The 27,392-nt window shown below is 48.7% G+C and overlaps 1 protein-coding gene across 1 annotated transcript in view; it reads right to left on the reverse strand.

Moving 5' to 3' along the window:
• The window catches only part of si:dkey-199f5.8 (beta-1,4-galactosyltransferase 3), a 33,795-nt gene extending 7,108 nt beyond the window's left edge, over positions 1–26,687 (reverse strand). Inside the window, exons 1-4 of the mRNA XM_063056696.1 lie at positions 26,623–26,687; positions 13,609–14,070; positions 9,321–9,556; positions 2,502–2,689 (exon numbers count right to left, since the gene is read on the reverse strand). Of these exons, the coding sequence (XP_062912766.1) occupies positions 2,502–2,689; positions 9,321–9,556; positions 13,609–13,864 (680 nt within the window). The 5' untranslated portion in view covers positions 13,865–14,070; positions 26,623–26,687. The remainder of the gene's footprint in view (positions 1–2,501; positions 2,690–9,320; positions 9,557–13,608; positions 14,071–26,622) is intronic.
• Between the last annotated feature and the right edge of the window lie 705 nt (positions 26,688–27,392).

Consider the following 27,392-nt stretch of genomic DNA (forward strand, 5'->3'; position numbering starts at 1 on the left):
GGCTGCCAGCAGCAGGCAAAGCCGGGGATTTTGAGGCCTTCCCTCCAGAGATTCTCGATCGCACAGTAGCAGCAACAGCAAACCGGGCATTTCAGAAGTTTTTCTCCAGATGTTCCTCTGCTTCTCACGTCTGTCTCCATCAAATCAGAATTGTGCACGGCCCCTACTTAACAAATACGTTATCATTTCACTGGAGAGCTGCGCGCACTGCGTCGCGCCGCCATCTTCTCCTCCCACCTTATTCATGAGAGCTCGGCATTCAGCACCATCATTCCCTCAGTACCAGTCGATGAACTTCAAAAGCTGGGCTGCTGTAGCTTCCTCTGCGACTGGAGCCTTGGCTTCCTCATCGGGAGAGCATCGTCAGTGTGTGTCGGAAATAGCATCTCCTTGCTGACAACCAACACTGGCAAACCTTTTTTGCCCGCTGCTCTTTTCTCATTGAGTTCGTGACTGTGTGGCTAGACACAGCTCAAATGCCATCTATAACTTCACCAATGTTGGCAGCAGAATCTTGGATGGTGGAAAGAGGGAGTACAGGAGCAACATAGATCAGCTGGTTGAGTGGTGTCACAACAACAACCCACATTTAACGTCAGCGAGATCAAGGAATTTATTGTGGTCTTCAAACGAGGAAGTTGGGAGAACAGACACCATCCTCATTGATGGACTCAGTAGTATAAAGAGTAAGTTGCATCAAGTTTCAGGGTGTTAACATCTCAGAGGACCCAGCCATGAGGAAGGCACATCAGTGATTCTTTCTGAGAAGATTAAGGAGATATGACATGGCATCAAAGACCATGGAGAACATTCTTACTGGTTGAATCTGAGCCCAGTATGGGAGATCCAGTGCACAGAAACACAAGAGGGACAGGCAGCATTGGGACTTGCTCAGTTCCATCATGGGGAGAGCTCTCCGAGAAGAGGCAATGTCTCTGGAAGGCGACCCACCATCAAAGACCCCCAACATTTGGACCAGGCCCTTGCTCAATGCTGCCATCAGGCAGGAGGTACAGGAGCCGGAAGACCCACACCTCAATGTTCAACAACAGGTTTGTCCCCGCTGCTGCCGGGTTCTTGAACCTACCTGAAAAACCTTCACACTGTATGTATCTCTCAGCTTCCTCGGATGTTAAGTGTAATTTAGTCATGAGAGTCACAAGAGCACTCCAGTGCAGAAAATGGCTGTTTAGCCCATCTAGTCTGTGCAGCCTGGTCTTCTGCCAAGTCCCACCTATCTACCAAAGCCCTACAATCCCTTCTCATTCACGTACCTATCCAAAATTCTCTTAAACATTACAATTGAACCCACATCCACCACTTCTGCTGGCAGTTTGTTTCAATCGCATCACCTTCTGAGTGAAAATCCCCCTCAGATTCCCCTTAAATATTCAACTTTCACCCCAGGCCTATGACCTCTTGATCTAGTCTCACCCACTTACTTTATCCATACACCTCTCTATGATCCCCCATCATTCTCCTCCACACCGGTGAAGAAATTCCTAACCTATTCAATCTTTCCTTATAACTCAGGTCCTCAAGTCCCGGCAACATCCTTGTTACTTTTCTCTGTACTTAGTGATACCTTTCCTGTAGGTAGATGACCAGAATACTCTAGATTTAGCCTCACCAATATCTTATACAACTTCTGCAAAAACATCCCGACTCCTGTACTCAATACTTTGATTTATGAAGGTCAGTGTGCTAAAAGCTCTCTTTACAGGTACCTTATTTACCTGTGTACCACATTTAAAGAATTATGGATGTGTACTCCCAGATCCCTTTGCTCTTCCGCACACTTCAATGCCCTACCGTTCACTGTGTGGGTCCTACAATGGCCTGTTGCCCAAAAGTGCAACACCTCACATTTCTGCATTCATTTTCACCTGCCATTGTTCCACCTGGCCCAGATCCCTCTGCAAGCTTTGATAACTTTCCACACTGTCCTCTACGCCCCAGTCTTAGAAACATCTACAAATTTGCTGATCCACTTTACCACATTATAATCTAATTTATTATGAAAATTATATATTATCTACGTTAATATTAACTTGTATTTCTACTGCTCAAAGTTTATATTTGGGATGTGTCTCTCTCGGTGGCACTCTCATCAGACAGAGCACACAAGATATTTTCCTCACCGCCCCTCCCATGGTGCTCTCGCCCACCGCCCCACCCGCTGCACAATGCTCCCGCTCACCACCACACCGCGCACTCCCTCTGCACCACCCCTCCCACTGCACAGAGCTCGTACTCACTGCCCTTCCCACAGCGTGGCACTCCTTACCACCCCACCCCCACGGTGATCTGCCCCCCCCCCCACAGTGTGGCACTCCTGCTCACTGCCCCCCTCCCACTGAGCGGCGCTCCTGCTCACTGCGACACCCACCCCCCCCCACAAACAGCATGGCACTCCCTCCTCACCGCCCCTCCCACACTCACTCCTCACCATCCCTCCCACCACGCTCCCTGGGAGGGTGCGTTACAGAGAGCAGACCCACTTGTAGCTGAACTTGTCCATGGCGACAGAGGCGTGTTTGGGGTGAGCGTCGCAGACGTACAGGTTCCGGTCGTCCTCGGGGATCAGGTCGACGTCGTGGAAGAAGAGGCAGTCCCAGTCGGCCTCCCTCATCGCCTCCCGCACCCCTATGTTCAGCAGCTTGGCTCGGTTAAAGGTGGACATCCCAGCCTGGGACCCAAAGAGCAGACCACAGCCGTCAACACCAGACCACAGCCGGGAATGCAGAACTGAGGGTGGGAAATCAGGACTGAGGTGGGTAACGTGGGACAAAGGGCAGGAACACGGGACTGAATCTCGGAAACCTGAGAGAGGGGGAGAGTGTAAACATAACTGAGGTCACGCAGACCCAAGGGGAGAGGGTGTAAACGCAAGACTGAGGCACGCAGAGCTGACGGGTGTGTACGTGCAAACCATGAATGCAAATCAGGGCATGAATGCAAAGCAGGGATATGCAGACCTCAGGAGAGAGGCTAGAAACACAAACCCAAGAGGGTTAACACAAACCTAGAGAATGTAGACTCAAAAAAGAGGGGTGAAGGCCATGTGGACTGTTTTTTTTAAAAATCAGGGAGAATATCCCAGTAATTTATATATAGGCATCCGTTAGTCTCATAAGACCATGGATTTGCACCTTGGAAGGTTTCCAGGGCACAGGCCTGGGCAAGGTTGTATGGAAGACCAGCAGTTGCCCGTGCTGCAAGTCTCCCCTCTCTACGCCACCGATGTTGTCCAAGGGAAGGGCACTAGGGCCGATACAGCTTGGCACCGGTGTCGTCGCAGAGCAAAGTGCCTTGCTCAAGGACACAACATGCTGCCTCAGCTGAGGCTTGAACTAGCGGCCTTCAGATCACTAGACCAACGTCTTAGCCACTTGGCCACGCACCAACACAATACTTACCGGGATATTCCTGGGAGATTGTCCAGTGAGTGTGTAAAGGAGAGCACTTTGATGGGATTGGACTACAGGCCGGCACAACAGTCAGTGGGAATTGGAGGAGGAATGCGGTGAGCTGTAGAAAGGACAGGGCTGTCTCGGTAGCTGGCATCAACCTCCTTCAGACCGACTGAGACAGATTTGGTCTCATCCAACCAGGAAAATTTCCTCGAGCTGTGTCAATGGCCCTACTAAAGAGAGGGCAACACCGGACTTCCCATTGGGGAACGAGGTAGGGGAAGAAGCCGAAGTGACAGTGGTACTAATGTCCATAATTCTATTAGTGGTAAGATAGTCATGGAGGGATACAAGACTGGTCCACATCTGAAAATTCCAAACGGGGCAAGGCCAATTTTGATGGTATTAGGTGGGGATTTGCAAAGGCTGATTGGGAGACTGTGCTTGCAGGGCAAGTGTGAGGGATTTAAAAGTAAAATGGGTTGAGTTCAGCGGCCTAGAATTACAAGTGCATGGTAACCTGAAACCTTGGTCGTCATCAGAAGCTGGGGAAGAAATCAGCAAGTCTGCAGATGACGCCAGAATTGGTGATGTGGAGGACCGCGGGGAAGGCGTCTAAGGTTACAACAGGATTCAGATCAACTTACTCGGATGAAAGGCCAAGTATATTGCAGCCACATTCGATGCTGATACAAATACGGGCGGATTAGCAAATTGTAAGGACATAATTGGGTGGTAAATGTTTTAAGTGACACCTTAGCAAATGCCTTCTGAAAATCCAACTCCAAAGGGATACAGATGGGTTAAGTGAATGAGGAATAACTTGGCTGGATGGAGTTTAGTGTGGGAAAATGTGAGGTATTGCACCAAGACAGGAAAAATTTTTTAAAATACAAATTATTACTTAAATGAGGCCATGAAATAGGAAAGATTTAAAAGTGAGAGAGGGAGAGCTCAGGGACGGTATGTACCTGTTAAGTGACAGGCAAGTCTGGAATGATTAGCGAACCCAGAGAGGAACTGGAGAGGTATGGCAGGTAGAGGCAGCTGGGAATCTCTTGGGAGGTGTCAGGATTGTCGGAGTACATTTCCGAGAGAAATCAGGATAGCAAAAGGAGGACATGAGATAGCAGGTAAAGTCAAGGAGAATCCTAAGCAATCCTACAAGTACACAGTATTAAGAGGATAAAGGGCAACTGCGGGAGAGAATAAGCCTCGCGAAGAATCAATGATGTCATCAATGTGTAGAGCCACAGGACGTAGGAGAGGTGTTAAAACATAGCACAGTACAGTACAGGCCCTTCAGCCCATGATATTGTGCCATCTTTTATCCCACTCCAAGATCAATCTAATCCTTCCTTCCCACATGGATAGCTATCCAAGATTCCCTTAAATGTTCTAATGTATCAGAGTCGACCACCACCCCTGGCAGGGCACTCTACACACCCACAACTCTCCATGTAAAAAAATATCTAGCTCTGGCATCTCCCTGATACTTTCCTCCAATCTCCTTAAAAATATGCCCTGGAGTGAAGTGGCTGACTATCCATTCTATCTATACCTCTTATTATCTTCTACATCTCTATCAATTCTCCTTTGCTCTAAAGAGATAAGCCTCAGCTTGCTCAACCTTTCCTCATAAGACATGCTCTTTAATCCAGGCAGCATCCTGGTGAATCTCCCTGCACCCTCTCTAATCCAGGCAGCATCCTGCTGAATCTCTTCTGCACCCTCTCTAATCCAGGCAGCATCCTGCTGAATCTCCTCTGCACCCTCTCTAATCCAGGCAGCATCCTGCTGAATCTCCTCTGCACCCTCTCTAATCCAGGCAGCATCCTGCTGAATCTCCTCTGCACCCTCTCTAATCCAGGCAGCATCCTGATCAATCTCCTCTGCACCCTCTCTAATCCAGGCAGCATCCTGCTGAATCTCCTCTGCACCCTCTCTAACCTAGGCAGCATCCTGCTGAATCTCCTCTGCACCCTCTCTAATCCAGGCAGCATCCTGGTGAATCTCCCTGCACCCTCTCTAACCCAGGCAGCATCCTGCTGAATCTCCTCTGCACCCTCTCTAATCCAGGCAGCATCCTGCTGAATCTCCTCTGCACCCTCTCTAATCCAGGCAGCATCCTGGTGAATCTCCCTGCACCCTCTCTAACCCAGGCAGCATCCTGCTGAATCTCCTCTGCACCCTCTCTAATCCAGGCAGCATCCTGCTGAATCTCCTCTGCACCCTCTCTAATCCAGGCAGCATCCTGCTGAATCTCCTGTGCACCCTCTCTAACCCAGGCAGCATCCTGATCAATCTCCTCTGCACCCTCTCTAATCCAGGCAGCATCCTGCTGAATCTCCTCTGCACCCTCTCTAATCCAGGCAGCATCCTGGTGAATCTCCTCTGCACCCTCTCGAAAGCTTTCTATAATGAGGTGGCCAGAACTGAACAGATGAACAGTCAGAGCACATACAGCACGGAAACAGGCCTTTCAGCCCATCTAGTTCATGCCTCGTCCCATTGACCAGCACTTGGACCGTAGGCCTCCACACTCCTCCCATCAATGTACGTATCCAAATTCAATCCACATCTATTCTGTTGGCAGCTTGTTCCACACTGTCACCATCCTCTGAGTGAAGTAGTTCCCTTTTGTTCCTCTTAAACCCTTTCACCCTTAACCCCTGACCTCTACTTCTAGTCTCACCCTACCTCAGCAGAAAAAGCCTGCTTGCATTTTTCCTATCGAAATCATCTTAATTTTATACTCATCTATCAAATCTCCCCTTATTCTTCTATGCTCCAGTAAATAAAGTGCTAACCTACTCGACTTCTCCATTAATTCTGGCCCTCAAGTCCTGTCAGCATCTTTGTAAGTTTTCTCTATATTGGTAAACAGTTGAATATTTCTCTGTACAGAGCAGAAGCTCAGAGAAGCAGTGAGTTTAGGAAAGAGGTAAGCGAGGCATGAAGAGGTGCCATGGCAACGTAGCAGTTAACGTGGCACTATTACAGCTCAGACCATCACAATTTAGATCCCAGTTCCAGCGCCGTCTGTACGTCCTCCCCGTGAAAGGCGTGGGTCTCCTCCGGGTGCTGCAGTTTCTTCCCACAGTCCAAAGAGGTACCGGTTAGTAGGCTAATTGGTCATTGTAAATTGTCCTCTGATCAGGTTAGGGGTATGAGGTGGGTTACTGGGAAGTGAAGCACGTTGGGACTGAAAGGCCGGTTCTGCATTGTATCTCAAATTTCAAAAAATTAAATAAATAACTAATAATACCCAGGCCTGATTAAGTGTACTGTGGGAAGCTACAGGAGAAATCACTAAGTTTGTGGATAATGCTAAAGTTAGTGGCGTATTGGACAGTGAACAGGGTTGTCTAGGGTTACAAAGGGTCCTAGATTGACTGGGGAAGTGGACTAAGGAAGGAGTTTAACTCAGACAGCTGTGAGATGTTGCATTTTAGGAAGTTAAACCAGAATGGGACTTGCACAGTGAATAGTAGATACATAGGGAGTGTTTATTATAGAATAGACACACCCAGGGATGCAAGTACAGTGGATTCCAGTTACTTGGGCCTTTGGTTAATTGGGGCAGCTGTTTTTTTAAGACAACTTTCAAAGAACAAACAATAAATTGAGAAATCGCTGGGATTTCCTATGTTCACTATGCCTCTCAATTGGAGACTGTTGCCTAACAGTTTCTAAATAGTGTCAGTCACATGCACTTGTGGGGCCATTGGATACTACACTGTGCTTAGAGCAAACAGTTTTTAAATAGCAACACACATCAAAGTTGCTGGTGAACGCAGCAGGCCAGGCAGCATCTCTAGGAAGAGGTACAGTCAACGTTTCAGGCCTTCGTCCTGATGAAGGGTCTCGACCTGAAACGTCGACTGTACCTCTTCCTAGAGATGCTGCCTGGCCTGCTGCGTTCACCAGCAACTTTGATGTGTGTTGCTTGAATTTCCAGCATCTGCAGAATTCCTGTTGTTTGAGTTTTTAAATAGCGTCAGTTGTGTGTTTGTGTTCAAAAAGCAGTGATTTTTGTCACTGACAGTTGGTGAGAAATAAGCAGTAAGACAATTCAGAACATTTTGCTCTCTGTGGTTTCAAGTATTCGGGCTTAGAGATGCCAGAAATGACTGGGAGTGAAAATTAAACAATTTCACTACTTCAACAAGTTATGACTTATGATGGTATTGACATTCATCTTGAATATTACAATGAACATTAAGATTTGAAGGATCGTGAAAAGTATCGTATGAAGGCGGTTCATTATCTGCACTAGGTGTCCGCGCAGATTTTGTTCATTTACAGTCAATCAAAAGATTAAGGCAAATGAACTCCTCCGTCAATAACTATTAGGAACTAATCCACAGTTTTACAGAAGTGAAGAAGTAATGGTAATTTTATCAGCAACAGTCACAAAATGCTGGAGGAACTCAGCAAGCCAGGCAGCATCAGTGGGAAAAGAGTAAACAGTCGACGTTTCAGGCCGAGACCCTTCGGCAGGGCTGAGAAACGGCTGAGGAGTAGATTTAAAAAGTAGGGGGAGGGGAGAGCAAAGCCCAAGGTGATAAATGAAACTTGAAGGGCGAGGAGTGAAGTAAAGAGTTCCAAAGTTGATTGGTGGAGGGTACAGGTCTGGAGAAGGGGGGAGTCTGACAGAAGAGGATAGAAGGCCATGGAAGAAGGAAAATTTTCTCATATGTTTTGTATTTCATTTAAACACAAATATTGTTACTCAGTGAAACGGTAGTTTGTCTTTTTTCCCCTTTAGCTATTTCCATGGAATTTTGGCTAATTGGGGCAGCCACTTAATTGGGCCAAAATGTACTGGTCCTGAAGTCCCAATTAACCAGAATCCACTGTCTATAGTTCCCTGAAGGTGGAGACACAGGTAGAGAGGGTAATGAAGAACACAGGCAAAATTGCTGGAGCAACTCAGCGAGTCAGGCAACATCTTTGGAAGGGAATCCTTCCAACGTTCAGGTCTGGAAGTCCCAATGCAAATCACCGGCTGTTCGTTCCCCTCCATAGATGCTGCCTGACCTGCTGAGTTCCTCCAGCACTGTGTGTGTGTGTGTGTCTGTCTGTCTGTCTGACGGTTCAGCATCTGCACAATCTCTTGTGTTCAGGGTGGTGAAGAAGGCGTCTGGCATGCTGGCCTTCATCAGTAAGGGCACCGGGTACAGGAATTGGGACATCACATTGCAGGATGTACAGTGAGACCGCACTCGGAGTATTGCATGCAGTTCTGGTCACCCAGCTAAAGGAAGGATGTCATTAAGCTGGAGAGCGTGCAGGAAAGATTCATGAGGATGTCACCGGGTCTGCAGGGCTTGAGTTACAAGGAGAGACTGGACAGGCTGGGACTGTTTTCCCTGGAGTGAAGGAGGTTGAGTGGGGACCTTATAGAGGATTATAAAACCATGAGGGGTGTTCATAAGGTTGATGGTACAGTCTTGTCCCCAGGGTAGGGGAGTCTAAAACTAGAGCTTTAAGGTGAGAGGGGACAGATTTAAAGGGGAGCTGAGGAGCAACATTTTCACCCTGAAGGTGACGGGTGGATGGAATGAGCTGCCAGAGGAAGTGGTTGAGGGACGTACATTCACAACATTTAAAAGGCACTTGGACAGGTATGTGCACATGAAAGGTTCAGAGGGATACGGGACAAATGCAGGCAATAGGAACCGGTTTGGATGCTGCCTCTCGGTCAACACACACTGGATGGGCTGAAGGGCTTGTTTCTGTGATGGGAAACAAGAATACAGATCACGGGAGACACTGCGAATGCAGGCCGAGGGACACAGGTGGGAGGAGGAGACCAAGGATTCTTGAGTCCCGAGTTCCGGAGGAACGGAGGGGAAGGGAACAGCCAGAGGAGAAGAGTGGGTGTGGAGTGGCAGCCCTCACCTGGTGGATGATGTAGATGCCGTAGCGAAGCTGCTGCCGCTGCAGGAAAGGGTGTAGGTGGTAGAGCAGGTACGTCAGGTGCTGCTCCCTGTTCCGGTGCGGGACAATGATGGCCGTGCTGTGCTGGGGCTCACAGTCTGGAGGCTGGTACTTGCCCCCAGCCACCACATCTGGGTTCCGCCGGAGGACTTCTTCCATCGTCAGCCCCGCCGGGAAGCTCACCTGCCGCGGGCCCGCTGTCGGCATAGAAGAGGGGAGAAAGGTTGGTGATGGGGTGAGGATAGTGGACACCCCTGAACTCCACAACAGTCACCATGGCAACAATACAAGGCCTAGTTAAGCCCAAACCCCAGCGACAGTAAGAGGCCTAGTAGTCAACGGGATGGGGCCTACTGAACCTCCAAACACCAGGAAGGGATCTGTGGCAACAGGACAAGGCTAATCAAACCCCAGGATGGTAACCGTAGTAATGAGACGAGGCCCAGAAGACAGCCCCAAACTGCAGGAGGATCACCACAGTAATAGAACAACACCTAGTGGAATTCGGGACAGTAAAAGCAGCAATGGGACAAGGCCCAGCTGACACCCCCAGAACCAGGACTGTAACTGAAGCAACAGGATGAGGCCTACTGAACCTCCAAGTGCCGAGACATTAACCAAAGCAATGGGGTGAGGCCTAGTGGGTGTCTAAACACCAGGATGATGCCCTCCCTGAACCCCAGGACAGTAACTGCAGCAATGGTCACCATAGCAAAAGGACAAGGCCTACCTTCAAACACCAGAACGGTAATTGTGGCAATCCGACGAGGCCAAACACCAGGTCTGTAATCACGGCCATGGGTTAAAACCCAGCAGATCCCCCAAACATCCAGATGGCGATTGCAGCAACAGGACAAGGACTACAGACAGCACCCCCCCCCCCCCGCCCAAGCACCAGGACAGTAACTGCAGCAACAGAGCCCAAACCCTCGGGCTGTAATCGTAACAATGGGATGAGGCCCGATGGATCCACCTGCTCTCACACAACATCGTGGCAACAGGACAAAGCCTAGTGAGCTCCCAACACCAGGCAGCAGCTTTGGCAGTGGAGCATGGCCTAGTGATTACCCAAACCCCAAGCCTGTTCGATAGCATAGCAGAAGAGACCCCTTCAGTCCACTATGTCTGTGTCAGCCATGGTGTCAATCTAACTAATTCTGTCATTCTGCACTTGGTCCGTATTCCTCTGTTCCCTACCTGTTCATGCATCTAAAAGGATTTTAAATGCATCTGTTGAATCAGACTCCAGCACCACTCCTGGTGGTGCATTCCAGCACCCACCTCTCTCTGTGTAAAAGCTACTTGCTCCATACATCACCTTTAAGATTTCCCCAATCACCTTAAACGCACACCCTCCAGTATTTCACATTTTGACCTTGGGAGAAGATTCTGACTGTCTGCACGTCACATAATTTCATAAACTTCTTTTAGGTCTCTCCTCAGTCTCCACTGCTCCAGAGAAAACAACCAAAGTTTGTCCAACCTCTCCTTAAAGCTCATGCCCTCTAATCCAGGCAGCCTCCTGGTGAACCTCTTCTGTACCCTCTCCAAAGCCTCCACACCCTTCCTGCAATGGGGCGGCCAGTAATGCAGATGCAGCCTAACCAGAGTTAAAGATCTCGTGACTTTTGTGACTCTGACTGATGAAGGCAAGTACACCTCCTTCGCCACCCTATCTAACTGTGCGGCATCTCTTAGGGGCGGCACATAAGCCTAGCAGTTAGCACATTTTACAGCTCCAGTGATCAGGGATGGGATTCGATTCCCACCCATGGAGTTTGCTGTTTGCAAGACACACACCACCAAGTTCAGGAACAGTTCTTACCCCTCAACAACCAGGCTCCTGAACCAAACTTCACTCACCCCATCACTGGCCTGTTCCTAAAACCTAGTGACTCACTTGTAAGGATTCCTCTTTACCTGTACAAGAATGTAAGAGGCATTGATCGTATGGATAGCCAGAGGCTCTTTCCCAGGGCTGAAATGGCTAACAGTTTTAAGGTGCTTGGAAGCAGATACAGAGGAGATGGCAGGGGTAAGTTTTTTTTTCTTTACGCAGAGAGTGGTGAATGCGTGGAACGGGCTGCCGGCGATAGTGGTGGAGGCGGAAACGGAAACGACGTGGTCTTTTAAGAGACTCCTGGAGCTTAGAAAAATAGAGGACTATGGGTAACCCTAGGTAATTTCTAAAGTAAGTACATGTTCAGCACAACTCTGTGGGCCAAAGGGCCTGTACTGTGCTATAGGTTTTCTATGTTTCAATCTTACGTTCTCGATATCTATTGTTTATTTATTTATTATTATTGTTTCTTCTTTTGTATTTGCACTGTTCGTTGTTTTCTGCACTCTGGTTGGATGGTCGGATGGTCTTTCACCGATTCTGTTATGGTTATTACTCTATAGATTTGTTGAGTAGGCCCACAAGAAAACAAAATCTCATGGTTGTCTATGGTGACATACATATCAGAATCAGAATTATTATCACCGACATGTGTCGTGAAATTTGTTAACTTAGCAGCAGTTCAATGCAATATGTAATATAGAAGAAAAAGTAAAAATAAATAAGTAAATCAATTACAGTGTATGTGTATTGAATAGATTAAAAATCGTGCAAAAAACAGAAATAATATATATTAAAAAAGTGAGGTAGTGTTCACCGGTTCAATGTCCATTTAGGAATCTGATGGCAGACAGGAAGAAGCTGTCCCTGAATCGCTGAGTGTGTGCCTTCAGGCTTCTGTATCTCCTACCTGATGGTAACAGTGAGAAGAGGGCATGTCCTAGGTGCTGGATGTCCTTAATAATAAACGCTGACTTTCAGAGGCACCGCTCCTTGAAGATGTCCTGGGTACTTTGTAGGCTAGTACCCAAGATGGAGCAGACTAAATTTACAACCCTCTGCAGCTTCTTTCGGTCCTGTGCAGTAGCACCCCCCCCCCCATACCAGACAATGATACAGCCTGTCAGAATGATCTCCACAGTACATTTATAGAGGTTTTTGTTGACATACCAAATCTCTTCAAACTCCTAATGAAGTACAGTCGCTGTCTTGCTTTCTTTATAACTGCATCTTTGATAATAAATTTACTTTGAACATTGTACATTCTCCTGGAGACTGCCTGGGCTTTGAATGGGCACCCTGGTCTCCTCCCACATTGGGTTGGGGTTAGTAAGCTATGGGCACGCAATGCTGGCGCTTGGAAGCATGGCGACACTCGGGGCCCCTCCTTAGCACATCCTCGGACTGTGTTTGTGTCGTTGTTGCAAAGGAACGCATTTCCCTGTGTGTTTGGATGCACTTGTGAGAAATAAAGTTAATCTTTATCTTTGAATCTACGGACTTGGATCCCAAGATATCTGCATGTCAACGCTGCTGTTTCCTGCCATTTACTGTGTACTTAACCCGTACGCTCGGCCTTCCAAAATACCTGCAATCGATCTATATCCCACTGCATCCTTCAGCAATCTTCTACACTGGCCACAACTGCACCAATTTTTGTTTCATCTTCAAGCTTACTAATCAGCCCAGTTACACTTTCATTCAAGTCATTTACAAACAGAGGTCCTGGTACTATTCCCTGAAGAACACCACTAAGTCACAGAGCCTGTAAGAGTATCACCCCTGCCCTCTGACCTTTATGCCCAAGCCAATTTTGATCCCAATCCACCAAGCCTCCATAGTTCTCACGAGTGTGTATCACTTGGAGCAGCCGATCATGAGGGAGCCTGTCAAAAGCTTTAGTAAAGTCCACATAGTTGACGTCCTGTGCTCCAACCTCAGGGCCACCTCCTCAAAAAACTCAAGCAAGCATTTAAGACATGACATCCCCCATGACAAAGTCATGTACTTCAATTGTGAATGGCTTCTGATTCTAATTTATCATCCCCAGGCCTATAACCACAGCTAAGTGATAGGACCAATAAACACCCAATCCTAGGCCTGTAACCACAGCAACAGGACGCGGGCCCTATGAACACCCCTCCAGGCTTATAATTACAGTGACAGGGTGAGTACCAATGAATATCTAAACTCAGGATTGTAACCACAGCAACAGGACGAAGTGCATTGAACACCCAGTCGCAGGCCTGCAACCAGGGCAACATGTTGAGGCCTAGTGAACTCCCAACCCCAAACCTGCAACCAGAACAATAGGTTAAGACCTCTTGAACCCATTCCCTCCCCCCCACCTAACTCTCTTCTAACTCTCCCTCTTCCTCACCCCCAGCCCTTCAAATGCACCCCACTCACCGAGGTATGGCGAGACCTGCGGACAGTAAGAGAGCTTGTCTCTGTCTCCATGCAACCTGGCGGCCAGGCTCTCGTTTGGGTGCAGGCCAAGGAGGTGCGAAGCATTGGGGGGAGCGCTGGGGCCTGAGGAAAGGCCTGCTCCCAGCAGCACGCTGATGAGGTCCGTCACCCGCCGCCTGTTCTCCACCCTATACAGCAGCATCACCATCAGCTGGACGCACAGAAAGAGGAAAATGTAACGGATCTTGGAAGGCATAGTCCAATCCTACAGAGGTCTCTGGAGGCAGTGCGCAACTCCCAGCAGGGGCCTTCCTTCAGCTGGCCATCCGCTCTTGCTTGCAGATCAAAAATCCCAGGAATTTCTATGGCACCAAGTGTCAGATAGCCCTTCAGAAGTTGTCCTTGGGCTCATCCTGCTGTCCCACTCACCCAAGAAGGCCAACTGCTGGAGCGTCCCGTCAGCTGTCAAGGCAAGAGAAATCTGTTGAAGGTCCCGAGAAGCGTTCTGGAAAACCCCTCGCCCCACCGTTAAGATTCCCAAACAGGCCCCACCCCTTCCCATTCACTCCCACCACCTGCAATCCCAATGAGACCCCACTCCATCCCATTCACTCCCACTGTCCCTGCTCCCATCAGGACCCCACGTCTTCCTAGTCACTTCCTCCTGCTCCCTCAAGCCCCCGCGCTCTGGAGGGAGTACAAAACTAGAGCAAGCAGAGCGAGATTTGGATTGCAGCCCCCACCAGGAGCACAGAGGCTGCTGCGACACTGTGGTCGGGCAGTGTCTGTGGAGGCAGGTGCAGAGTTGGTCCCAGAATCAAAATGCTGGCCCTGTTCCTCCCTCCTCAGTTGCTGCCATTCCCGTCCTGTGTGTCCAATATTTTGTGTCTTTCTTATATTTTCAACCACTGTCAATTTTTTTTTCAAAATTTCCTTTCACTTGGCCCAATACGCAGCCTCGTATCTCTGCCCACACTCTCCCCCTATCACATCAATCTGACCAACAGACCTCAATCAGTAAAGACACACAGCAACACATCAGCCATGATTATCTAACAGCGGTGCTCCACAAGGCTGTGTCCTACTCTAACTCAGGGCTGCGCGGTCAGCTTCTGCTCTCGCTTTACTAACAAGTTTGCCGCATCTCAAATAATGAGTCAGGGTACAGGAAGGAGACAGAGAGCTTTGTGAGATAGAGTCACAACAACCTTTTTATCAACATCAGCACAAGAGCTGGTCATTGACCGAGAAGGGGAGGGGGGGGCGGGGGAGAGAAGAGAGGTGTACACGCTCCCACCTACATCAACGGCGCTAAGGTTGAGAGGGCAGAGAGCTCCAAGTTCTGAGGAATAAAAATCAGCAACAGCCTGTCCTACTCCAACCACACTGAGGCCATGGCCATGAAGGCTCACAAATATCTCAGGGTCTTACCATAAGACCATGAGATATAGGAGCAGAAGTAGGCCATTCAGCCCATCGAGTCTGCTTTGCCATTCAATCATGGGCTGATCCACTTCATCCAGTCATCCCCACTCCCCTGCTTTCATCCCATACCCTTTGATGCCCTGGCTAATCAAGAACCTATCTATCTCTGCCTTGAATACACCCAATGACATGGCCTCCACAGCCGCTCTTGGCAACAAATTCCACAGATTTACCACCGTCTGACTAAAGTAATTTCTCCACATCTCAGTTCTAAAAGGACGTCCTTCAATCCTGAAGTCGTGTCCTCTTGTCCTAGAATCCCCTACCATGGGAAATAACTTTGCCATATCTAATCTGTTCAGGCCTTTTAACATTTAGGATGTTTCAATGACATCCCCCCCGCCCCCCACCATTCTCCAAACTCCAGGGAATACAGCCCAAAAGCTGCCAGACATTCCTCATACAGTAACCCTTTCATTCCTGGAATCATTCTCGTGAATCTTCTCTGAACCACCTCTAATGTCAGTATATCCTTTCTAAAATAAGGAGCCTAAAACTGCACACAATACTCCAAGTGTGGTCTCACGAGTGCCTTATAGTGCCCTACGATTTCAAATGTCTCTCCTTCCTCAGGAGGCTAAGGAAATTTGGCATGTCCCCAACAATCCAATGACTAATTTCTGTCAATGTGCCATATAAGGCATCCTAACTGCCTGCATCATGGCTTGGTTGAAGAAACACACTTTCCACGACTGCGGGAAACCTTGGAGAATTGTGGACACAGCTCAGCACACCGCAGACACCAGACTTCCCGTTGACTGGTGTTTTATTATTATTGTTGCACACACCAAGATACATTTTTTAAAAGTTGTCTTGCACACGATTCATTCAGATCGAATTGCATGGCGCATTGAGCTAGAATAAGATAATACAAAATTACAGAATAGAGTGTAAAAGCTACTGAAAAAAGTACAGTCCAGGCAAAGTAAAAAGTGCAAAATCGTAATGAGGTAGATTGCAAGGACGAAGCCTATCCTATTATACAAGAAGTCCATTTAAGAGTCTGATAGCAGTGGGAGAGAAGTTGTCCTCGAGCCTGGTGTATGTTCTTTCAAACTTTTGTATCTTCTGCCCAGGGGAAGGGGGGAGAAGAGAGAATGTCCATGGTGGGAAAGGCCTTTGATTATGCTGGCTGCTTTACCGAGGCAGTGGGAAGTATAGACAGAGTCCACGTAGGGGAGGCTGTTTTCCGTGATGTGCTGAGTTGTGTCCGCAGCTCTCTGCAGTTTCTCGTGGCCACGGTAAGGGCGAATGTCGTGCCAAGCTGTGATGCATCCAGAGAGAACTTTTTCCCCCTCCGGAGCATCGATAAAAATTGGTGAGGGTCGACGGGGACATGCCGAATTTCTTTAGCCTCCTGAGCAAGTAAACGCATTGATGAGCTTTGGTACATCGCATCAACGTGGTCGGACCAGGACGGAATACTGCTGATGCTCGCACCTGGGAACTCAACGCTGTAGACCTAGACAGGAGGGTGTGCACTGTTCAACCCCTCCATCCTGAAGTCAATGACAAGCTGTTTTGTTGACCATAGCAGGAAAGTTTATCATGACACCATGTCACTACCCTCTCCATCTACTGCCTGTACTCCAAATCATGGTTATTTGAGATCACTGTGCACTCTGTCTACACTTCTCACTGCCTCGGTTGACATAATCAAATACCCCACCCACCCTGACATTCTCTCTTCTCTCTCCAGAAGATACGAAAGCCTGAAAGCATGTACTACCAGGCTCGAGAACAGCTTTGAACCTACTGTAACAGGACTATTGATTGGTTTCCTGGTATGACTAAATGGACTCCTGACCTCACAGTCTACCTCCTTATGATCTTGCCTTTATCATTTACCTGCACGGCAGTTTCTCTGTAACTGCTACACTTGATTCTGCATTCTCTTATCTTTTTACCTTCTTCTGCCTCTATGCCCTGTGCAATGATCAGTATGCCAGACAAGCTTTTTAATTGTATCTTGGTACATACGACACCGGAGCAAAATTCAGCGATGCAGTTTGCTCTGCCATTGAATCATGGCTAATTTATTTTCCCTCTCGACCTCATTCTCCTGCCTTCACCCTGAAACAATAGACAATAGGTGCGGAAGTAGACCATTCGGCCCTTCGAGCCTGCACCGCCATTCTGAGATCATGGCTGATCATCTACTATCAATACCCAGTTCCTGCCTTGTCCCCATAACCCTTGATTCCCCTATCCATAAGACACCTATCTAGCTCCTTCTTGAAAGCATCCAGAGAATTGGCCTCCACTGCCTTCTGAGGCAGCGCGTTCCACACCTCCACAACTCTCTGGGAGAAGAAGTTCCACCTTAACTCTGTCCTAAATGACCTACCCCTTATTCTTAAACCATGCCCTCTGGTACTGGACTCTCCCAGCATCTGGAACATATTTCCTGCCTCTATCTTGTCCAATCCCTTAATAATCTTATATGTCTCAATCAGATCCCCCCCTCAATCTCCTTAATTCTAGCGTGTACAAGCCCAGTCTCTCTAACCTCTCTACGTAAGACAATCCGGACATCCCAGGAATTAACCTAGTGAACCTACGCTGCACCTCCTCCACAGCCAGGATGTCCTTCCTTAACCCTGGAGACCAGAACTGCACACAATACTCCAGGTGTGGTCTCACCAGGGCCCTGTACAAATGCAAAAGGATTTCCTTGCTCTTGTACTCTATTCCCTTTGTAATAAAGGCCAACATTCCATTAGCCTTCTTCACTGCCTGCTGCACTTGCTCATTCACCTTCAGAGACTGATGAACAAGTACTCCTAGATCTCTTTGTATTTCTCCCTTACCTAACTCCACACTACTGCCTTCCTGTTCTTCCTCCCAAAGTGAATAACCTCACACTTATTCACATTAAACGCCATCTGCCAAGTTTCTGCCCACTCACCCAGCCTATCCAAGTCACCTTGAATTCTCCTAACATCCACATCACATGTCACACTGCCACTCAGTTTAGTATCATCAGCAAACTTGCTGATATTATTCACAATACCTTCCTCTAAATCATTGATGTAAATTGTAAACAGCTGTGGTCCCAATACCGAGCCCTGTGGCACCCCACTAGTCACCACCTGCCATTGCGAGAAACACCCATTCACTGCTACCCTTCGCTTTCTATCTGCCAACCAGTTTTCTATCCATGTCAATATCCTCCCTGCAATGCCACGAGCTCTGATTTTACCCACCAATCTCCTATGTGGCACCTTATCAAATGCCTTCTGAAAGTCAAGGTACACCACATCCACTGGATCTCCCGCGTCTATCTTCCTGGTTACATCCTCGAAAAACTCCAATAGATTAGTCAAGCATGATTTGCCCTTGGTAAATCCATGCTGGCTCAGCCCAATCCTATCACTGCTATCAAGACATGCCGCTATTTCATCTTTAATAATGGACTCTAGCATCTTCCCCACTACTGATGTTAGGCTAACAGGGCGATAGTTCTCTGTTTTCTCCCTCCCTCCTTTCTTGAAAAGTGGGATAACATTAGCCATTCGCCAATCCTCAGGAACTGATCCTGAATCTAAGGAACATTGGAAAATGATCACCAATGCATCCGCAATTTCCAGAGCCACCTCCTTTAGTACCCTAGGATGCAGACCATCTGGACCTGGGGATTTGTTAGCCTTCAGTCCCATCAGTCTACTCATCACCGATTCCTTCCGAATGTCAATCTGTTTCAGTTCCTCTGTTACCCTATGTCCTTGGCCCATCCATACATCTGGGAGATTGCTTGTGTCTTCCCTAGTGAAGACAGATCCAAAGTACTTATTAAATTCGTCTGCCATTTCTCTGTTTCCCATAACAATTTCTCCCAATTCATTCTTCAAGGGCCCAACATTGTTCTTAACTATCTTCCTTCTCTTCACATACCAAAAAAAAATTTTGCTGTCCTCCTTTATATTCCTAGCTAGCTTGCATTCATACCTCATTTTTTCTCCCCATATTGCCTTTTTAGTTAAGTTCTGTTGCTCCTTAAAAATTTCCCAAACATCCATCTTCCCACTCACCTTAGCTCTGTTATAATTCTTTTCTAATGCTATGTTATCTCTGACTTCCTTTGTCAACCACTGTGGCCACTTTCCCCCCTTTATATCCTTCCTTCTCCGGGGGATGAACTGATTTTGCCCCTTGAGCATTATTCCCAAGAATACCTGCCATTGCTGTTCCACTGTCTTTTCTGCTAGGATATCCGACCAGTCAACTTTGGCCAGCTCCTCCCTCATGGCTCCATAATCTCCTTTGTTCAACTGCAATACTGACACTTCTGATCTGCCCTTATCCCTCTCAACTTGCAGATAAAAACTTAGCATATTATGGTCACTACCTCCTAAAGGCTCCTTTACTTCAAGATCACTTATCAAATCCTGTTCATTGCACAACACTAAATCCAGAATAGCCTTATCCCTGGTCGGCTCTCAGACAAGCTGCTCCAAAAATGCATCCCGTAGGCACTCTACAAACTCCCTATCCTGGGAGACCTTTGACATCCTTACTATTCCAGAATCTATCAATCTCTGTTTCAGTTTTAACAGTGGCTTGGCCTCCACAGCCAACTTGCAGCCAGAATTCCAGATTTACCACCCTCTGGTAAAGAAATTCATCCTCAGCTCGAAACAGACACCCTTGTTTTCTCAGGCTGTGGCCTCTGGTCAGAGACTCCCCCATTAGAGAAAACATCCTCTGCACGTCCACTCCATCTTTCAACATTTGACAGTTCTCAATGAGATCCTCCCATATCCTCCAGCAAGTGCAGACCCAGAATAATTAAAGGCTCCTCAGATATTAACCCTTTCATTCCTGCAAACATTCTTGTAAACCTACATGCGATAATAACAATCAAACCAAACTTTTCAGTTAAGTCATGCGAGCTAGTATTCAAACCTTTGTCCTTAGTTACTGTTGAGGAGGAGACGAGCTGCTTCTTCAACCACTGCTATCCTTGAGCTGCCTGAATAGTTCAGGAGGGAGTTCCAGGGATTCTGAACCAGTGACAGTGAAGAAATGGTAATTATATTTTGCCGGGTGTGGCTTGGAGGGCTACTTCCAGTGGGGGGGGGGGGTGATGTTCCCCCTGCTCTTGCTGCTCTCGTCCTGCCAGCCAGTAGAGGAGGTGAGTTTGTAAGGTGGCGTCAAGGAGTCTTCGTGAGTTTCTGCAGTGCGTCTCATAGACAGTACAAACTGTGACTTGTACGTCACTGGTGGAATGAGTGAATGACCGTGGATGAGGGGCCGATCAGAGTGAACGATGAAGGATGAGGGGCTGATTGGCGGTGGAGTGAGTGGACGGTCGATGATGGAGGGGTCGATCGGTGTTCGAGTGAGTGAACGGACGAGTATGGGGACCCGATCGGTGGAGGAGTGAGTGATCGGTCGAGGATGGGGAAATCGATCGGTGGTGGAGTGAGTGAACGGTCGAGGACGGGGAGTCGATCGGTGTTGGAGTGAGTGAACGGTCGAGGACGGGGAGTCGATCGGTAGTGGAGTGAGTGAACGGTCGAGGACGGGTAGTCGATCGGTGTCGGAGTGAGTGAACGGTCGAGGACGGGGAGTCGATCGGTGTCGGAGTGAGTGAACGGTCGAGGACGGGTAGTCGATCGGTGGTGGAGTCAGTGAACGGTCGAGGATGGGGAGTCGATCGGTGTCGGACTGAGTGAACGGTCGAGGATGGGGAGTCGATCGGTGTTGGAGTGAGTGAACGGTCGATGATGGGGAGTCGATCGGTGGTGGAGTGAGTGAACGGTCGAGGATGGGGAGTCGATCGGTGGTGGAGTGAGTGAACGTTCGAGGATGGGGAGTCGATCGGTGTTGGAGTGAGTGAACGGTCGAGGATGGGGAGTCCATCGGTGTAGGAGTGAGTGAACTGTCGAGGATGGGGAGTCGATCGGTGTCGGACTGAGTGAACGGTCGAGGATGGGGAGTCGATCGGTGTTGGAGTGAGTGAACGGTCGAGGATGGGGAGTCGATCGGTGGAGGAGTGAGTGAACGGTCGAGGATGGGGAGTCGATCGGTGTAGGAGTGAGTGAACGGTCGAGGATTGGGAGTCGATCGGTGGTGGAGTGAGTGAACGGTCGAGGATGGGGAGTCGATCGGTGGTGAAGTGAGTGAACGGTCGAGGATTGGGAGTCGATCGGTGTTGGAGTGAGTGAACAGTCAAGGATGGGGAGTCGATCGGTGGTGAAGTGAGTGAACGGTCGATGGGGAGTCGATCGGTGGTGGAGTGAGTGAACGGTCGAGGATGGGGAGTCGATCGGTGGTGGAGTGAGTGAACGGTCGATGGGGAGTCGATCGGTGTTGGAGTGCGTGAACGGTCGAGGATGGGGAGTCGATCGGTGTTGGAGTGAGTGAACGGTCGAGGATGGGGAATCGATCGGTGGAGGAGTGAGTGAACAGTCGAGGATGGGGAATCGATCGGTGGAGGAGTGAGTGAACGGTCGAGGAGGGGGAGTTGATCAGTGGAGGAGTGAGTGAACGGTCGAGGACGGGGAGCTGATCAGTGGAGGAGTGAGTGAACGATTGCAGATGGATGTCAATTAAGTGTACTACTGCATCCTGGGGTGTTGAGCTTCCTGAGTTTTCCAAGTTGCAAATGGAGATTGCTCAATCACACTTCTGATTCATGCATTGTAGATTGAGGACAGGTAACGTGGCAGATGTTGATTGCACAGACTAACTCCACCCAGGAAAGTTCAGAGGGTCTCATCACACTCCTGTCTCAGAGATGGGTTAGGTAATGTGGCGAATGCAGACTGCACAGACCAACTCCACCCAGGCAAGCGGGAAATGTGCCATCACACTCCTGACATAGTTGCAGGACAGGTAATGTGGCGAATGCAGACTGCGTGGACTAACTCCACCCAGGCAAGCGGGAAATGTGCCATCAGACTCCTGACATAGTTGCAGGACAGGTAATGTGGCGAATGCAGACTGCACAGACCAACTCCACCCAGGCAAGCGGGAAATGTGCCATCACACTCCTGACATAGTTGCAGGACAGGTAATGTGGCGAATGCAGACTGCGTGGACTAACTCCACCCAGGCAAGCGGGAAATGTGCCATCACACTCCTGACATAGTTGCAGGACAGGTAATGTGGCAAATGCAGACTGCGTGGACTAACTCCACCCAGGCAAGTGGGAAATGTGCCATCACACTCCTGACATAGTTGCGGGACAGATAATGTGGCAAATGCAGACTGCATGGACTAACTCCACCCAGGGAAGTGGGGAGTATCCCATAACACAGCTGACATGTGCCCTGTAGATGGAAGACTGGCACTTGGGAGTTGGGAGGAGTTGCTCACTGAAGTTTCAAAATGGAGTGGAGTTTCTCTTCCTCAACCGTCTCCTCAGGTGATGGACCGTGGATGCCAAGAATAGTGGACTTGGCCCAATACATCACAGGCATATCCTTTCCCACCATCGGTAATATCTACAGGAGGTGCTGCCTCAAGAAGGCAATATCCACGTTAAAGTGGTCTCCCCCCCCTCCCCCACCGCAAATCAGGGCCATGCCATCTTCTCACAGCTCCTCAGGGGCAGGAGGCACAGAACCCTGAAGTCCCACACCACCAGGTTCAAGATCAGCCTCTTCTCTTCAACCATTCAATTCATCAACCAGCTGGCACAACCCCAATCACTGCCCTCAGCACAGCAACAGTCACGAGGAATTCTGCAGATGCTGGAAATTCAAGCAACACACATCGAAGTTGCTGGTGAACGCAGCAGGCCAGGCAGCATCTCTAGGAAGAGGTACAGTTGACATTTCAGGCCGAGACCCTTTGTCAGGACTAACTGAAAGAAGAGATAGTAAGAGAAAATCGGCCTAAAAACGTCGACTGTACCTCTTCCTGGAGATGCTGCCTGGCCTGCTGCGTTCACCAGCAACTTTCATGCGTGTTACAGCAACAGTCAGGTCAGTTTCTTTTTGCTTTGTGTTTTTTATTGCGAATGATGATTTTCTTGAGAATGCTACTTATATGATGCAATGCATCTGTTCAGATTTTTACTGAACCTGCATCCGTGTATCTGACAATAAACTCAAAGCTAGAGATTCAGCCTTCAGGTCTGGAGACCGGGAGGCTTACAGCTCAGCCAGGGCCAACCTGAGGAGGGGAATCTCTCAGGCTAAACACATATACAAACAGAGAATCGAGGAGCATTTCAACTCCTCGGACCCCCGGCGCATGTGACAAGGCATACAGGTCATTACAGACTTCAAACCACCTAGTACTGTGTCCCCTTCCAGCTCTGCTTCCCTCCCTGATGAGCTCAATTACTTCTACGCTTGCTTTGACCGAGAGAACAAGGAGGTCACCCTCAAAGCGGATCTCCCACCTGGTGAACTGCCTCTCTCACTTTCCACCTCCGATGTTTGCACCACCCTGAGCAGGGTGAATGTACAGAAGGCAGCTGGTCCGGATGGAATACCTGGCCGTGTGCTCAGTCTATGCAGGGCAGTTGGCCGGGGTCTTCACGGACATTTTTAATCTGTCCATGGCCCAGGCCGTTGTCCCCACAAGCTTCAAGATCACCACCATCATGCCAGTGCCGAGGCATTCCACTGCCACGGGCCTGAATGACTTTTGTCCAGTTGCACTCACCCCCATCATTGCAAAGTGCTTTGAGAGACTGGTTCTATCACATCTGAAATCCTGTCTGCCCACTACCCTGGACCCCCATCAACTTGCCTATCACACCAACAGGTCAACAGAGGATGCCATCTCCACAGCACTTCACTCTGCCCTGACTCACCTGCACAGCCCCAACTCTTATGTTAGAATGCTGTTCATTGACTTTAGTTTGGCATTCAATACTGTGATCCCCTCCAAGCTGATCGCCAAATTTCGTCAGCTTGGTATCAGCTCACCCCTCTGCAATAGGACCTTGGACTTTCTGACTAACAGACTCCAATCAGTTAAGTTAGACAACCTCTCCTCCTCCACTCTCACCCTGAACACCGGCGTGCTTCAAGGCTGTGTGCTGAGCCCTCTTCTGTACTCCCATTTCACCTATGACTGCATTCCTGTACGTGGTTCTAACTCCATAATCAAGTTCACAGACAACACCACAGTGGTTGGCCTGATCAGAGGGGATGATGAGACGGCCTACAGGGACGAGGTCCAGCACCTGGCCACAAGGTGTGCCGACAACAACCTGGTCCTTAACGCCCAGAAGACCAAGGAGATCATTGTGGACTTCAGGCATGCCAGGAGTCACACTCACATCCCCATCTACATCAACAGAGCTGTAGTGGAGCGTGTTTCAAGTTTCAAATTTCTTTGTGTCCACATTTTTGAGGATCTCACCTGGTTTCTGAACTCCTCCATCCTGATCAAAAAGGCACAACAGCACCTTTATTTCCTGCGGAGCATCAAGAAAGCTCACCTCTGTCCCAGGATACTGACGGACTTTTACTGCTGTGCCATTGAGAGCATACTCACCAACTGCATCTCAGTTTGGTCTGGCAATTGTCCTGTATCGGACCGCAAAGCACTCCAGTGGGTGGTGAAAACTGCCCAGCAGATTATCGGCACCCAATTGCCCACCATTGAGAACATCTACCCTAAACGCTGCCTGGGCAGGGTGAAAAGCATTATCAAGGATGCATCTCACCCTAACCATGGACTTTTTACTCTCCTCCCATCCGGTAGACGCTACAGGAGCCTCCGCTCCCACACCAGCAGGCACAGGAAGAGCTTCTTCCCTGAGGCTGTGACCCTGCTGAACCTCACATCACAGCGCTAAGCAGTATTGCACCCATATTGTACAGTCTCAGTACTTTTATATTTTCTTTGCAGTTATTTTGTAAATAACACTATTCTTTGCATTTCCGGTTAGATGCTAACTGCATTTCATTGGTTTTTTTTATCTGTACTCGGCACAGTGACAATAAAGTTGAATCTAATTTAATCTAAATATTGTGACAAACCACACCTAATCTCAATTTTCCAGATGGTTTAACATCATTTCCTGTACACAGGTGCAAAGCAGAAGAAGTAATTGCTACTCCAGATCAATACCCACGGCTGTCTGCGCATTGCCCGTGTCACCGCCTCGGTGCTGAGATGTCCTCCCACATTCCGAAGGTGTTCGGTGTGGGCCGGAAGCATGAGTACACTTTCGGGCTGTGTTGGTTGCTTACGAATTCCACTCTACGTTTTGATGAACATCGACCAATAAAGCTAATCTCTAATCTTTACACCCCTCCCAGTCACCATGATCCCCTCCAGCCCATCGCTGCAAACCACTCAGCCCGTACTCCCCTCCCCATCTCTGCGAACCCCTCCGCCCCCTTCTGTGTCCCCTCTGGCACTGATACCCCTGCCCATCTCTGTGACTCCTTCACTCTCCTGTGACGACATTCCGGACTCCGGGGACACCCTGAACCCACCAGCAAGCAACAAATTGCTGGAGTTTGCAATGAAGCAGCGCACGCTGCCTCGTCGCGCCGCGCGGCTCCGCCAGCTGTGCGCGCACACGCTCACACACAGACCCTGCTCTTCTGGTACGGATTCTCCACTCTCACACATCCCTTCCCTACCCCCTCACTCCCTCCAGATTCCTTCTTCTCTCCTACTCCGGCTCTCCCCCCCCCCCCCTACAACGCCCAAACCTTACTCCCCTTCTCTCCCTCTCCCCACTCAATCACCTTCCCTCTCTTTGACCTTACCCGCACTCTCACTACATTTCATCTCTCACTCCGAATGCCTACCCTCTCCTTTTCATCCCCTCTCTCTATCCCCACCACTCTCTACCTTTCTCCCTCCCCTTCACCCATTCCCTCCCACCCTTCTTAATGACAGTGCCTCAAGAAGGTGGCAGTTTTCACTAAGGACCGTCGCTATCCAGAACCTGCCCCCTTCTCATTACTCTCATCTGGGAGGAGGTACAGAAAACTAAAGACCAACGCTCAGTGATTCAGGAACAACTTCACCTCTGACATCAGATTTCTGAACGGCCCACGAACACTAACTATCACAATATACCTCTTTTGCATTATTTATTTTGTAACTTATAGTAATGTTTGTCTAGTTCTGTACTGCTGCCACAAAACAGGATTTCACAACGTGTCAATTAAATTAAATTCTCTTTCTCTTCCACCCTCTACCTCCCTTCACTCTCCCCTTCCTCGGTCCTTCTCTTTCTCCTTCCTCTTCTCCACCTCTCCCCTCCCTCTTTCACTCTCTCTCCCTTCCACTCCCTTCACCCCTCTCTCTTCCCCCCTCTCCTCTTCTCTCTTTCTCACCACCCCCTCCACCCCGCCCAAGAATAGGCCAGGCTCCCTCTGCACTCTTGCAAGTGGTTAATGATTGCTGAACACACGGGCAACGTTTCAACTCTCATACTTTGAAACCGTCCCAGACAGAAGAAAACAGAAACTAATTTGCGAGGAAGCTCGGCTCGTCTCTGAGCAGCGGTCGCGCAGTTAGTGACATTTAATGGGTTAAGACTTTGACTAACGTCAGCAGACAATGTAAAATTAATCCGAACTGTGGAAAAGCTCGTACCTGAAATCCCGCCGCGTTCGTCCTCAATGTAACAGATTTGGAAGTTTCCCCGCCCCGCGCCACGGAGGTGACGCAACACATTATCCGCGCCCCTCGTCCCAATCCTCGCTGTTGATTGGTTACTGCATGTGACGGCAGCAAGTGATTGGCAGTAGCTCGAATACAGCGCCTATAGTTGCGTGGTGGGTTTAAGTTGCCGGTGAAGTGGGTCTCTTGGCAACGCTGGCGAGGGGAGTCACGGTGATAGGAGGAATGCGGGGACTGGAAGGGGTTACAGACGGGGAGGGCTATAGTTGCCCGAGGGGTTTACAAAGTACAACAAAATTAAAAGTAAATTTATTATCAATGTACAGTACATATATGTCACCATAACCAAACCTGAGACCTGTTTCCTTGCGGGCATGCGCAACAAATCCAAGAAACACAATACTGTCAATAAAAAACTGCGCCCAAAAGGACGAACAAACTACCAATGTGCCAAAGAAAACATACTGTACAAATACAGAAGGAAGTAATGAGGAGGGCAATCCATAACTATTTACATATTACTATTTAACTAGTTATGGTTCTATTACTATTTATTATTTATGGTGCAACTGTAACGAAAACCAATTTCCCCCGGGATCAATAAAGTATGACTATGACTATAACAACCAATTAGATATGATATTACAGGATAAAGATGCAAGAACAACTTATTTAATAGATAAAGCCATTCCAAGCACAGATAACTTACAGAAATCAATCATTGAAAAATATCAGAAATTATT

The sequence above is a fragment of the Mobula hypostoma genome, chromosome 8, assembly GCF_963921235.1.
Source record: "Mobula hypostoma chromosome 8, sMobHyp1.1, whole genome shotgun sequence".
Lineage (NCBI taxonomy): Eukaryota > Metazoa > Chordata > Chondrichthyes > Myliobatiformes > Myliobatidae > Mobula > Mobula hypostoma.